Source organism: Calidris pugnax, unplaced genomic scaffold (genome assembly GCF_001431845.1).
Source record: "Calidris pugnax isolate Ruff unplaced genomic scaffold, ASM143184v1 scaffold174, whole genome shotgun sequence".
NCBI lineage: Eukaryota > Metazoa > Chordata > Aves > Charadriiformes > Scolopacidae > Calidris > Calidris pugnax.
In genome coordinates this window covers 1,498,628-1,511,954 of record NW_015090907.1, presented here as the reverse complement: position 1 = coordinate 1,511,954, position 13,327 = coordinate 1,498,628, and the positions used below count along the sequence as shown (strand labels likewise).

Below are 13,327 nucleotides of genomic sequence, written 5' to 3'. Positions count from 1 at the left end.
CAGGCACCCCCCAGCCCTGCCCGGGGGAGTCCCAGCCGCCTTCCCCTCCCTAAGCGGGGCGATAACAGGCAGCCTTTGGCCTTAACAGCGAAACAGGAGGAGGAAGATAATCCTGGCTGGAAGCAGAAATAGGAGATAGTCCCTGCCAAGGAGGGAACAAGCTCTTCCCCATCAGGACCCACCTCCCTGAGCAGCAGCGGCGGCACAGGCTGGGCACAGACAGGGAGAACAAACTGTTGCTGTTTTTTTTTGTTTGTTTTTTTTTTTCTGAAAAAGCTAATAATAAATAACAAGAGAAGCTGACACAGCAGTGCAACTACAACATGCTGGACCCCCCATGAACACCATGGCTGTCCTCGAGGGCACAGCCATGGCAGCTGTGCCGGGTGCTCACACATCACCCCTGGTTTCTGCCAGGTCCCTCCGGCTGCCCAAAACAGCAGCTGTGGGAGGCAGAAGAGGAACAGAATTAACAAATCTATCTCCCTGACAAGTCCCTTTTGGAGGAGCTGGCCTCAGACAGCAGACTCAAGAGCAGCAGCCCCATTGTGGAAGCGCTGCCTCACGGGCCAGGAGATGGCAAACTGGGCCTGAGCCAGCGATTGCATCCGCCTGTTCACGAGGTCCGGCACCGAGACCGAGCGAAACTCTATCCCGTCGGTCCTCCCGTTGGCATCCACCACGTCGTAGCTGCCTTCTTGCTGCACCCACATGTTGGGGTGCAGCCACTTGTAGTAGGTGACCCTCAGTGCCAGCCCCAGCAGATAGCAGGGCAGCGCGGCACAGAGCAGTGGGATGAGGTACGAGCTCTCATCAGATGGGAACCGGCAGCAGAGCCAGGAGAGTGCCAGCAGTGTGCTGTCCACCAGGATGAAGCCATGATAGATGATGCTGCGGTACAGCGTCCTCCCCTGCGCCACGTTGAACCAGCTGAAGTAGAGAATCACGGCCACCATGGCGCGGTAGAGCTGCTCGGAGCAGGGCGACTCCATGAAGTCTGTGCCCTGGAGAGTGACCCAGAGGAACATGGCCAGGCACACCAGCGGGAAGTGGACAGCCACGGCGTAGGGCCAGAACAGGGCAAAGAGGGCGACCACGAGGATGCGGGGGCAGATGAGGAAGAGGTTCCACAGGAAGTAGATGATGGAGGAGCACCAATTCAGCTCGTACTTGTGCTGCAAGAAGGAGCGCAGGGACTTGTGGTAGTCCAGCAGAGACCAGGCCACACACAGGAACGCGGTGCAGATCCCCAGTCCTGCAAACACAGAGGTGGAGATGCTGAGGGCAGACCGAGCGGAGCCCAAACCTCTCCCTGCCCAGTATTGCTAAAATGAGCTTCCCACCAGCTGCCACAGCAGCTTCTGTGGAGGGCTGGAGCTTCAGCACCTGTGTCTCTCCCTTAGCCTTCCTCCCTCTCCGAGGATGAGGCCGGTGCCCAGCCTTGCCCAGGAGATGGGGAAGAAGCAACAGGACAGCACAGCCCTGCACACCCACCTCCCAGGTGGGCAGGAGGTGGGTGCTGGCTCCAGCCAGAGCATGGTCGGGCTCCCCATTTTATTGCAGTGACACTTGCTCCCCACGCCAGGCCGGGCACAAAGCACCTCCTTGGTGGCCTGTGCTCCACCCTCTGTCCACATCCACAACAGCTCCCCAGTGGGCTCCTGACTCCTCTCCTGACCCTCAGCCCCTCCTGGGGCATGTAGGAGAATGACCACAGAGGTCCTCCAGCTTCAACCGTCCCACCCCAGGCCCAGCACAGTCCATCGGGGCATGTGGGTGCAGGACAGGGATCCACGCCCCTGTGTGTCACATCAAAGGAAGGAGTGACATGGGAGAAGAATAATACCTCAAACAAGGACAGACAAACAGTGTCCTGCAGCCCCACGGACAGCCAATCTGTCCTGTCCAAGCCTGCTCTGCCTGCACCCCTGCAGCCCCCCTCCTTGCCTCACCCTGGAAGGGCTCTGCCTTGTTTGTCCGCAGGATAACATAGAGGAGCAGGGTGAGCTGTGGGGTGTTCTCCAGGAACGTCTCGAAGAGGCGCAGCATGCTGATGTCGTGGGAGAGGAAGGCAATATGGCTCTGCTCCTCTTCCTCCTCTGCCTTCTCCCAGCACACCTTCCAGCCCAGCTTCAGAGCATGGAGGCACCTGTGGGGAGACCCGGCCACCGGTGGGGGGCTGCTGGTTGGCAGGACAGCGCACCCCTCGGTCCTCACGCTGCCCAGGCAGGACAGCTGAAACCTCTCCCGTTTACACTCAAAGCGCTTCCTCCCCTTCCCCGGCCGAGCTCTGCGGGGTCCACGTCCCACGTCCCACGTCCCACTCAGCCTCTGCGGGGAGTTCAAGCGCGAGACTGAGCATCGCCCTTGGCGGAAGAGGACGGATCATTTCCTTCCCGCAGGAGGGGAGGCCCCACACAGACACCCCGCTTCCCCAAACGGCCAGGAGCCTCAGACGAGGCTTTGGGGTGCTCCCACAGCCTGCCCTGAGGGTTTGGCAGCGGTGACAGCAGCGGAAAAAGAAAGCAAAACTGGCACTTTGGGATGTGGGTGAGAAACTTCAGCTGGAGGGAAGTTGTGCACCAACCGGTGGCTCCCACTGACCCGTTTCCAAGCCGGGGCTGGGCCAAACCCCTCTGCCCGGGGAGCCCCTCGGACACCCGAGGACAGAGGGGCCGGGGCACCAAGGGTCTCCCCGGGCAGAGCGGTGGCTGCAGGGGGGTGTCGTGCCTCTCTGTCCCCCCGACTCCGCACAGGAGCAAGGCTGGGGCAGGGCGGAGGGGCCGAGGTGGGGGTACTGGAGGGATGCCGGGGTGCCACAGCCTACCTGAAGAAGAAGCCGAGCTGGAGGAGATGGAGGAGGGCGACAAGCCATTGGGGGACATCGGGGTGGAGGGCGGGGGGGTCGGAGCGGTACCAGAGCCAGCTGCAGGCCTGCGTGGCGAGGGAAGCGGCGGCCAGCGGGGCCAGCACCAAGGCGGCCAAGAGGAGTTGCCCTCCCCAGGCGTACTGCGCCGCCGCCCACCCGTCCGCCAACACGTCCAGCACCGCCGCCGCCGTCCCCTCTGGGCAACCTGGGCCAGGCTCTCACCACCCTCACAGCAAAGAACTTCCTCAGATCTCAGCTCCATCTCCCCTCTTTCAGTTTAAAACCGTTTCCCCTCATCCCGTGGCTCCCCTCCCTGAGCCAGAGCCCCTCCCCATCTCTCCTGGAGCCCCTTGAGGGACTGGAAGGGGCTCCAAGGTCTCCCCAGAGCCTTCTCCAGGATGAACCCCCCAACTCTCTCAGCCCCCCCTCCCAGCAGAGGGGCTCCAGCCCTCCCAGCATCTCCGGGGCCTCCTCTGGCCCTGCTCCAACAGCTCCATCTCCTTCTCTTGTTGGTGGCCCCAGAGCTGGAGGCAACACTAGCAGGTGGAGGGTCTCCCCAGAGCAGAGCAGAGGGGCAGAATCCCCCCCTTGCCCTGCTGGCCATGCTGCTGGGGATGCAGCCCACCCGAAAGAAACAGGGATCTTCCAAGCCCCACCAAACCCCAAGCAGCACCAAACATCATCCTGTCAGCCATCGCTGCAGGAGAGGAGCCCAGCTGTTCCTGGCCTCTGAATGGCCGGGAGCCCCCTGTGGCGGTGCAGCCCCCACCCCCTCTTTTTGGTGCTTGGTGGGGTTCCCCATCCCTGGGCTCCCCCCAACCTGGCTGCAAAAGATACAGTACCAGAGCCCTGAGACACCCCCTGAGTGTGCCTGGCTCTGCCTCCCCCATCACGGGGGACTTTCCCCCCTCTGACAGCCCTGTACATCTGCGCCTGGTCATGGCCCAAAGGGGGGTGACCCCAGAATGTCACTGAATTTTTAGAGTTGGAAGGGACCATAGAGATCATCTAGTCCAACTCCCCTGCTGAAGCAGGATTGCCTAGAGCTTGTCAGAGCATGTCACTCAGGAGCATCCAAGTGGGTCCTGAAAATCTCCAGAGAAGGGGACTCCACACCCTCCTTGGGCAGCCTCTTCCAAGGCTCTGGCACCTGCACTGTGAAGAAGTTTTTTTTTTTTGTGAAGAACTCACAGATGTAGCAAGTTATGGGTTTTCGCAACTGGTGGAAAGTACTGGAATATCCCATCATCCCTGTTGGGTCAGAGTGGGAAAATACTCGAGGAAAGTCAGTTATCTCAGGCCTTGGAAGGAGGGATTCCAGCAAGACCCTTAGAGCTCTCCCGGCTGTCAGGGGGCTGTGGCCAGCACCTCCCCTGAGCCAGGAGCCGCACAGGGAAATGTGGGGGATGGGGAGGCCGGGGTGAGTCAGCCCCCTCCAGTCCCAGTTATTGCTGACACAGAGGGAGGATTTGCTCCAAACGGGAAGAGGGCAATTTTGACTTTCAGCTCCCCCTTGGTCCCCCCCTTTCCTGTTGCAGCTCTGACACTGCGGGCGCTCCCGTGTTTCACCGCATCCACATACGTGTCCCGGTGCCTCCTGGGAGTTGCCCACTGTGAAGGGGTTTAATCTTTAGTCTTTAGTTATATCTCGTGTGCAGGAGTGTGTGCTACCCCCTAAATGTTGTGTGTGTTTGTGCCTATACCTGTATGTATTGATTTAGGATACCTTATAGTAAGTTAATGTGAATTTTGCCATCTTCAAACCTGTAATTGAGTCACTGTTCAATTATTTTATTAAATCATCTCATAAATCCTTAAATCCGTTAACGATTAAGTGCTGCTAAAACTTAACTCTTGGTCTGCCTCAAATTATTAATAACTTTTAAATTGCTGCTAAATCATAACCGTGTCAAATACTTCCCTCTGTGACACACCCTGGCCCTGACTCCCGTGCCCCGGCAGCAGGGCTCTGGCACACCCCCCGCGGGGTACCGGGGTCAAACACCAACCGCAGCTGTAAATTCCTCCTGTGCCCTTGCCCAGTTTCCCACATGGGCACCCGTTCCCCGCGGCTGCTGGCCACAGGGCCACTCTGGCGTGCCCAGGCCAGGAGGCTGTGCTTGGGGCTGGCTCCTTGCCCGCAGCCCTGCCCGGCAGAGCCCAGAGCAGCCGCGGAGCCACCGGTGCTGCCGCCCACCTGGGGCCTGCTCAGGCCGCGTGTGCTGAGCACCATCCCCCCGGGAGCCCGGCAACACCAGCGCTCCCGCTGCGCCTCATTCACCCGCAACTAAAGGGTCCCACACCACAGAGCCATAGAATGGTTGGGTTGGAAGAGACCTTAAAAATAATCTAGTCCCAACCCCCCTTCCAACACTCTGTGCTGCTCCCCCGAGGTTGGGGTGAGGCCAGCAGAGCCCCAGGCTGGCAGATCACCAAAGCGGTCAGTGTCTCCGGACGGCGAAGCGGCCACGGTCAGCTCGCAACGCCCAGCTGAAGGAAGAAACTAACTCAAGTGAGTTAAGAGACCACAGAAGGGAAGAGTTGCTTATGCTCAGCAATTGGGGGAAACATAAATAAAAACTTTAAAAACTAATAATCATAGAATGGTTTGGGTTGGAAGGGATCTGAAATAAATAGGTGTCTCATCACCCTCAGAGTAAAGAGTTTCTTCCTGGTACCTAATCTAAATCTCCCCTCTTTCAGTGTCAAACCCTTCCCCCTCCTCCTCTGGCTCCCCTCCCTGAGCCAGAGCCGGAAGGGGCTCCAAGGTCTCCCCGGAGCCTTCTCTTCTCCAGGCTGAACCCCCCCAACTCTCTCAGCCCCCCCTCCCAGCACAGGGGCTCCAGCCCTCCCAGCATCTCTGGGGCCTCCTCTGGTCCTGCTCCAACAGCTCCATGTCCTTCTGCTGTTGGTGGCCCCAGAGCTGGAGGCAGGACTGGCGGGTGGAGGGTGTCCCCAGAGTGGAGCAGAGGGGCAGAATCCCTCCCTGGCCCTACTGGCCACGGGGCTGGGGATGCAGCCCAGGATGCGGGGGGTTTCTGGGCTGCCAGTGCACGTTGCTGGGGCGTGTGGAGCTTCTCACCCACCAACACCCCCAAGTCCTTCTTCTCAGGGCTGCTCTCCAGCCATTCTCAAAGAATGAATCACAGAATGATATGGGGTTGGAAGGGACCTCTGGAGATCATCTAGTCCAACCCCCCTGCCAAAGCAGGTCCACCTACAGCAGGTTGCACAGAAACGTGTCCAGGCAGGACACATTCTCCACCCAGGCTGGATTTGTGCTTGGGATTGTACTGACCCAGGTGCAGGATCTTGCATTTAGCCTGCTTGAACTTCATGAGGTTCACACAGGCCCACCTCTCCAGCCTGTCTAGGTCCCTCTGGATGGCATCCCCTCCCTCTAGCGTGTTGACCGTGACACACAGCTTGGTGTCATCAGCAAACTTGCTGAGGGTGTGCTCCATCCCACTGTCCATGTTGCCAACAAAGATGTTAAACAGCCCCAGTCCCAGTAGTGACTCCTGAGGAACACTGCTGATCACTTGCACATTGAGCCATTGACCACAACCCTTCGAGTGTGGCCATCCAGCCAATTCCTCACCCACCAAGTGGTCCATCCATCAAATCCATGTCTCTTCAATTTAGAGAAAATGATGTTGTGTCAATGCCGGGACAGTGTCAAATGCTTTGCACAAGTCCAGCTAGATGATGTCAGTTGCTCTTCCCTTGTCCACCAACTCTGTATCCCCTTGTAGAAGGCCACCAAATTTGTCAGGTGCAAATTGCCCTTAGTGAAGCCATACTGGCTGTCACCAGTCACCTCCTTATTTTCCACGTGCCTTAGTATAGTTTCCAGGACAATCTGCTCCATGATCTTGCCAGACACAGAGATATAATCAATTATTATCAGAGGTATAATCAATTATTAAGAGAGATAATAATCAAGCTTCTTACTCACCCTGGAGCCTCATCTTGGGCACTAATATGCATAAGTCACGGCCCAAACTTACAGAAGTTCATACACTGTCAAAGGAAGGACTACATCCCACCCAGCTTTGCTCATAAGCCAAAGGCAAGGCCACCAAAACAAGACTTTCTGGTTCACCAGTTGTGTGGTCTTTCCAGAAGAGAAGCATGTGCCAAGAAGAAGAACCCACCTGGAAGCAGACTCCTCGGGAACACGTGGCAGCTCACAGCTCTCGTCCTTGGTAAGTTAAAGTCCACGGGGATGCTGGGTTTTTATCTGATTTGCGAGACTACCTCAGAAGCCAGGGCGGATGGCAGACAAACTCCCTGATGCAGGTCAGTCTGGCACAAAAAAGACTTTGTAGCAATCACTGCCCTTTCCTGATACACGAAGCTTTTCTAGAAGATTTCAAATCAACATCTTAGAGCTTTTACTAAAAAGTCACTGATTTTGTCTTGATTTTTGAGTAATTTCTCAATGTCAAAAGCATTCGCAATTGCTGGCTCATGTGCATTGTGAACTTGTGCTCTCTTCATTCGCTCTTGCTCTGTCATTACAGCGCTTGCTGGGGACTCAAAAGTCCTAAGAGCAAGGAGAATAATAAAAGCCAAACATCGATGATGGCAGAGGCAGCGCTGCTCTTTTTAATACACTCATTGTATTTTGTAAAATCGACTTCCCTGATGGCACAAACATGATCAACGCGGCAGTCCTCCCTGCACGGGCTGAGGTCATATCTGACAGAGTTAAACTCGTAGTACTGCTGCAGATAGTGTGGATCCTTTGATATCCTCTCCAGTACCATTTGCATGGAGTGCGCAGAGCCATCAGGGACCTGGAAGGCTTCTCTCAGCCTATACTCTTCCTCCCACACTGCAGTCACCATGTTGGCATGAGTTAGGTTCAGGTAGTAAGTCACCATATCCTGCAGGGAGAGAAAACCAGACCTAAGAGCGATCAGGAAAGGACCAGGCCTCAAGTGAAACGTTTGGCTTGGATGAGATCAGCCCCTCTCCCAGGCGCTGGTGTGCAGCACCACAGACACGTGTGCTCACTGCAGGCAGCGCTTCTCCCCCCAGTGACAGGGGAGCTGCCTCCGAGAGGTGCTTCCTACGGAGATGTGAACCTGGGGACAGACACCTCCCTTGAGAGCCTCCAGAGCTCACCACAAAAGCACCCTGTTTGTGAGGGATGAAGGGATGGCTTTTCTCTGCTTGAATTTTATGTCCAAACATCAGGAATTCTGAGCCTGCTTCAGAATCACTCTGTTATTTACTACCAACACTGTCCACTGGCAGAAGCAAGGGTTGGAGCAGTGTTACCAAGTGAAGTTATTTTCTCAAAAGTGAACAAACTGAAGTTTTTGACAACTTCTTTTCTCAGTCTCTTGTCCTTTTTCTCTCTGCTTCACTAGTTCCCCAGCCTCCCACAGTGTATTTTAGCATTCATTTCTCATGCTATAAACATGTAAACACAGCATGTATAGACCTGCTTTATCAAATGCAAAGAAAGGCACAAACACCCCACCCTCTACCTCTGCAAATAAGAGACTGAGGAAACAGAAGCAGCATGTCCAATTCACCTAAATTCAGATCCATTACAAATGAATCAATTTGGCAAGTGGTGGGGGGGCGCAAGTAATTTTCTAGATAGTTAAAAGTTTTTGGAGGGGCATTGACAAATCTGTCAGTGTCCAAAGATAAGTTCTGCAATCCATGTTGCCTGGGTAGTAATGCACATGTAATGCACAGAGCTAAAGACACAAAGAACACAACAAAGCCTGTCCTGCACTGCCCTGGGGAACTCATCCCAGCAGAAGGCCTGGCCCAGCTCACTGCAGTCACTTTGACTTTACTCACTGATGCTCTTACTAAATCTTTGTACTTAGCCACGAAGCTGAAATATCTTGGTTGAGGTCCCCTCCTATGTAGCCGCTTGGCTCCTGTAGTCCTATCTGTTAAACCCACAAGGAGGAATTGAAGTACTCTTCTAGAACTGCAGTGTGCAGCACACGGGGATTCCCTACCAACACTTGAAGGGTGTCTGGATCGTAGTCGATCACCCGGATCCCAGGGTTGTTGGCTCCATTGTTCACTCCAGGCAATGTTGTTTTCCAGGGTGTCACTCCAGGGGCCAAGAACATGACATTGATTGGAGAACCTTAACAGAAAGGCAAAGGAACCCATGAATGGGAGACCCTGGCTTGTATCACACCCTGTCCATGCTGCAGTGAGCACTCTGGGAACCAATCACACTGCAAACAGCATCTCTCTCACAACAGTACATGCATAAATCAGCACATCAAACGGCATCAGGGACTGTTGTGGCTGAGAACAGGCCTTCCACTGCTGCCAAAGACTCTTGCAGTGAGGGTGTGCAAGAGAACCACGCTCAGCAAAAGAGATCCAGAGCACTACATGTAACCCCAATGCAGAGATTGGTAACTGCTCCCTTATGTCTTAGTTCATGTCCAATTTGTATCAATAGGGAGCATGCAAGAATTTGCAAGGCATTGAGGGGAAATGACAAAATTTGAGGGTAATCAGAAAGGAGGGATGGAGCTACAGGCTGGGAGTGGAGATCAGAGCCACTGCTGTCTCAGCTGCATTCAGCTAACAGCCACTGAAAACTCTCATCAACAGCGACTTTCTGGGGGTTAGCAGAGTTATCATGCAAATTCTTGCATGGCCAGAACCAGTACCTGTATCACTGTAAAACATCCGAAAGCTGTCCGTGTGATGGTGCCCAAAAAACTGGGCAGCAATCACTCTGTGGTGCTTCTGCACAATTTTTAAGTATTGTTCATTAAAGCGACTCCGGAACCAGGGCTTGCCTCGTTTCTTCTCGAAGAAGCCAGGAGGGACGTGCCCCACGATGTAGACCTACAAAAGCAAAGAGTTGCACTGAATGCGAAACCCACGCTTCACACAGAGCATGAGCTTGCTGTGACTGCACAGAGTGGAGAGCAGGAGTGAGAAGAGCTTCCAGGCTGGGAGATGCCATCTACAAAGTTTGATTATTCATTTCTTTCAATACCATTTCATTTGTTCTAGAGGCATTGGTCAGTGTTTCTTCCAGCCACTGGAACTGCCCTCCAGGATCTTCCTCACCAGCTGTCTCGTCATTCTGGTCGTAGTACAGATTGGTATTGAGGACAACCATTCGTCCCTTTGTCCTTGGGCTGGGCAACTTCTCACTGTAGAAAGCTCCTGAAAAATGCAACCAGCCGGGAAAGAGCTGGATGTATGGTCATGCTGGTTGCTGTGACCCCAGATCCCTTTGTTTCCATCCCTCTCAGCTCTCCTTGGCAGAGGCACTGTCTGGACAAGGTGCCAGCAGCGCTCTGACCGCTCCAGGATGGGGATCTGGAGCAACACCTCCCACTTTGTACCTCTCATCGTGTTACACCTCTCTGGGCGAAGGCAGACCCTGGGTGGGGACAGCATGCAGCACCAGGAGCCAGGCAGCCCTGGAGAGCCACACTGCTGGCCTGCATCAGCAGCTTTCTTAAAAGATCTTTTTTTCTTCCCCTGAGCTTAGACTCATTTCCCTGCAGGGACACTTCCCAGTAACTCAAGGAAAGCAGGAGAGACTAAAGCATAAATAAATTTATTTTCTCGTATGCAGGAGAACTCAGTGCCAGAAATTAGCATTAAATTGGACCTTTCCTTTGCAAATACCCTACGAATACTGTTGCTTTGAGCATAGAAGCAGGGAAAACTATTTGTGGTATTCTTCTAACCACACTATCTCCCTGGAGTGCTGCCAACGTGAGCCAGTGGTGTCATACCCGCTCTGAAAATGGGAACAGAAGTATCATTCAGCCAGGGCTGCCACAGCTCAGCTGTTCGGTTGTAGATCCTGTGCTCCTTCCCCGGAAACTGATTCTTGGGGTGGAAGTCATGATTGCCCATTGCTGCGTAGACTTTAGTATCTAGAGACAGAGATAAGGAGGCACAGAGGAATCCATGCTTGCTTCAGAGTTCCTCAGCAACAAAGCTCCACGAGGCACTCACAGACTCACAGCGTGGCTTGAGAGCTTTGCAAAGGTGAATCATCCACACCCCAGCCGTGTGGCTGCATCGACTGGGGGTACAACACTGCAAAGACCATCCTTCCTCGGGACAAGCCACCTCAGATGCGTGGCTTTACAGATGAATCAGTGAGCTTTCACCATCAATAACGCTACTTCCCCCACTGCTGACATGGATTAACTGTGAGGAAATCGTGCAGACTTTTCTGTTTTAATGACTAATTACAGAAATGTTTATTCTCCTCTCTTCTGAGTGAGCTAACCTGAAACAATGAGTGTGCATCAGATGCTTTAATTCAGACACGCCTCATGCCACACAGCAACCAGAAAGAGGACAAACAAGTCCTAGCAACCACAGCCCTTCTGTGCGCTTCTCCTTCCCAATTCTGTAATTTCTCCGCCCTGGTAAGCTCTTCCCATGAGACTCTGTGCCCCTCTCCCCTTCTCATCTCCTCAAATCCTACCTGGAAAGGTCTCTTTTATCAGAGAAGTCAACTTTTCTATTATGTGCAGAACTTTTTCTTCTCCAAGCTTCTCATTGGGGACGTGAGGAGTATCATCTCTAGAAAAATAAAAGCAACACAGTCACTGTCTGTGATTTAACAGGGCATGTGCCTAAAAGGATAAGCAAGGCAGAGGAACTCGCTTACTTCTCTTTGTGCCTCTTGGAAAATAAAGTTGAAGCTTTTGGGGTCAGGAACCAGCACTATGTTGGCTGGCCAAGACACTAAAGGAGTTTCAAGGAATTGCTCAAAGTGAAAATGGGCTCCACTTTATTCTACCTTGAAAAACCTATACACAAGCATTAAAAGTGAAGGCTCACTCTGCCTCCGTGCATTTAATAAACACTAAAGCTGACTGGAAATATTGCCAAGGAACAATATTTTGCAATCTCAGGTCAACATCTGATCAGCAATAGGGAAGCAAAGCTGTTTGCAAAGCTGTTTGAACAGCAGGATAACAACTCTAATTAAAATGGGATAAAGGAATGCCCCCAGTGCAGCAGACTTGTGGAGGCTATAGCAGATTAAAGGTTGATGTTGCCCTGTCAGAAGAAAAGGAAATGTTACAATCAGACATATACACTTAACAATGATCATGCAAAATAAAGCTTTTACTGCTTATAAGTTCTACTGAGACCTCCTGTGGAATAGGGTACCCACTTCTGGAGACATACTAGGAGAAAACATGCTGCATTGAGGAGGTTTCTCACACTTCTAAAGCAAAACATCCCCTTTTTGAGACAAGTCTCCCAGGTGCCTCTTTACAGTCCAAAGAAAAGCCACAAGTCTGCTTTGCAATGCCCTGCCTCTAACAGGCAGGACATGGCACACCAACAGAAAGAGTACATCCCTGCCTCCAAGCGTTTCAGATACTTAAGAGTTTGTGTGAAGTCAGACAGGGCTGGCAACAACAGGAAAAAGGAAGGACTGTGAGTTGTGATCCTTTCCTTACCTTACTCTTTCTCACTGCTGGGGCTTGTTGGGAGCCTCTTGCTTGGTGTCAAGAGGCCTCATCAAGGTTATGCTCTCCCCCAAGCCCCCATTATAAAACACATCCATATCTCACCTCTCCAAAACGGTTACTGTGTAAAGAGCCCTGGATCCCTCACAAGGTCCTTACGCGTCAGCCCTCTGGCCGCCCCTTCTCCCCTCCGAACCCTGGCAGCCCCCAAGAGCCGGCGGGATCGCATCCCAGCCCGAGAGCTACGCGCAGCCCCAGAACCCCCCCTGCCAATTCCTGCAGTTGGTGTTTCTCCTCACTTGTCTGGAGAGGCAGACACTGTCCCTCAGTCTCCCGAGCTGCAGTGGGAGGCTGAAGGCGCTGAGCTGAGGAGAGTCCCGGCAGCGAGCGGGTTCCAAACCCCTCCGACTGGGGGGATCTACTCCTGGCAGGACCCTGCCCGATCCCGGCCCCCGTTCTGTCCTTACATCCCCTTTTTGAGACAAGTCTCCCAGGTACCTCTTTACCTTTTTACCTCCCGGCCCCCGTTCTGTCCTCACCCGGTCCAGAGGATGAAGTCAGGCTGCGGCAGGAGGCTTCTCATGGCGCTGACAGCGGAGGCGAGCAGGCACCAGGGCGCGTCGCAGAGGTAGCTGCCCCAGGGCCCGGCGGCGGGGCCGGCGTGGGAGCCCCCCGACGGGCAGGCCTGTCCGGCGGCCGCCGCCGCCTCGTAGTCGGGGTCCCAGTGGAGGTCGGTGATGTGCCAGAAGCGCCCTGCACCCGCCGGGAGACGCCGAGGCTCAGCGGAGCGGGGGGCGAGGAGTTGCCGCCGGGTGCTGCTGGGGGCCCCCCGCCCGGCCGGCCGGCTGGACAGCCCCCCCTTACCTGACAGGGCCACGGCCAGCGGGCAGAGCAGGACGAGCGCGACGAGTTGCATGAGGCGCTGCATGCTATGCTATGCTATGCTATGCTATGCTATGCTGGGCTGGGCTGGGCTGGGCTGGGCTGGGCTGGG

The 13,327-nt window shown here is 54.3% G+C and overlaps 2 protein-coding genes across 4 annotated transcripts; both read right to left on the bottom strand.

Moving 5' to 3' along the window:
* Window positions 1-255: 255 nt before the first annotated feature.
* Window positions 256-3,007, bottom strand: XKR8 (X-linked Kx blood group related 8). 2 transcript variants are annotated; one of them, XM_014949167.1, is made up of 3 exons: window positions 2,828-3,007; window positions 1,953-2,331; window positions 256-1,255 (listed from the first exon to the last, which is right to left on the bottom strand). In XM_014949167.1, exons 1-3 carry the CDS (start codon window positions 2,873-2,875, stop codon window positions 516-518), a joined length of 1,167 nt encoding a protein of 388 aa, XP_014804653.1. In that variant the 5' UTR covers window positions 2,876-3,007; the 3' UTR covers window positions 256-515. The 2 variants fall into 2 exon arrangements, with proteins under 2 accessions (XP_014804653.1, XP_014804654.1); XM_014949168.1 differs by having other exon boundaries at window positions 670-1,255; window positions 1,847-2,331.
* Window positions 3,008-6,019: 3,012 nt separating this feature from the next.
* Window positions 6,020-13,321, bottom strand: SMPDL3B (sphingomyelin phosphodiesterase, acid-like 3B). Of its 2 annotated transcripts, XM_014949198.1 has the most exons (8): window positions 13,198-13,321; window positions 12,873-13,086; window positions 11,334-11,431; window positions 10,627-10,770; window positions 9,873-10,045; window positions 9,538-9,718; window positions 8,863-8,996; window positions 6,020-7,761 (listed from the first exon to the last, which is right to left on the bottom strand). In XM_014949198.1, exons 1-8 carry the CDS (start codon window positions 13,259-13,261, stop codon window positions 7,390-7,392), a joined length of 1,380 nt encoding a protein of 459 aa, XP_014804684.1. In that variant the 5' UTR covers window positions 13,262-13,321; the 3' UTR covers window positions 6,020-7,389. The 2 variants fall into 2 exon arrangements, with proteins under 2 accessions (XP_014804684.1, XP_014804682.1); XM_014949196.1 differs by having other exon boundaries at window positions 12,873-13,288.
* Window positions 13,322-13,327: the final 6 nt, after the last annotated feature.

What these genes read in the sequence shown, in the direction of transcription:
- SMPDL3B (XM_014949196.1), bottom strand. Translation starts at nt 13,261, where the DNA reads ATGCAGCGCCTCATGCAACTCGTCGCGCTCGTCCTGCTCTGCCCGCTG. An exon ending in TGTTCCCATTTTCAGAGCGG is followed by an intron (nt 10,046 to 10,626) that starts GTATGACACCAC and finishes TGCATTTTTCAG; the next exon opens with GAGCTTTCTACAGTGAGAAG. An exon ending in CAGACACCCTTCAAGTGTTG is followed by an intron (nt 7,762 to 8,862) that starts GTAGGGAATCCC and finishes CTCTCCCTGCAG; the next exon opens with GATATGGTGACTTACTACCT.
- XKR8 (XM_014949167.1), bottom strand. Translation starts at nt 2,875, where the DNA reads ATGGCTTGTCGCCCTCCTCCATCTCCTCCAGCTCGGCTTCTTCTTCAG. An exon ending in CAGCTCGGCTTCTTCTTCAG is followed by an intron (nt 2,332 to 2,827) that starts GTAGGCTGTGGC and finishes AACTCCCCGCAG; the next exon opens with AGGCTGAGTGGGACGTGGGA. An exon ending in CAAGGCAGAGCCCTTCCAGG is followed by an intron (nt 1,256 to 1,952) that starts GTGAGGCAAGGA and finishes CTGTGTTTGCAG; the next exon opens with GACTGGGGATCTGCACCGCG.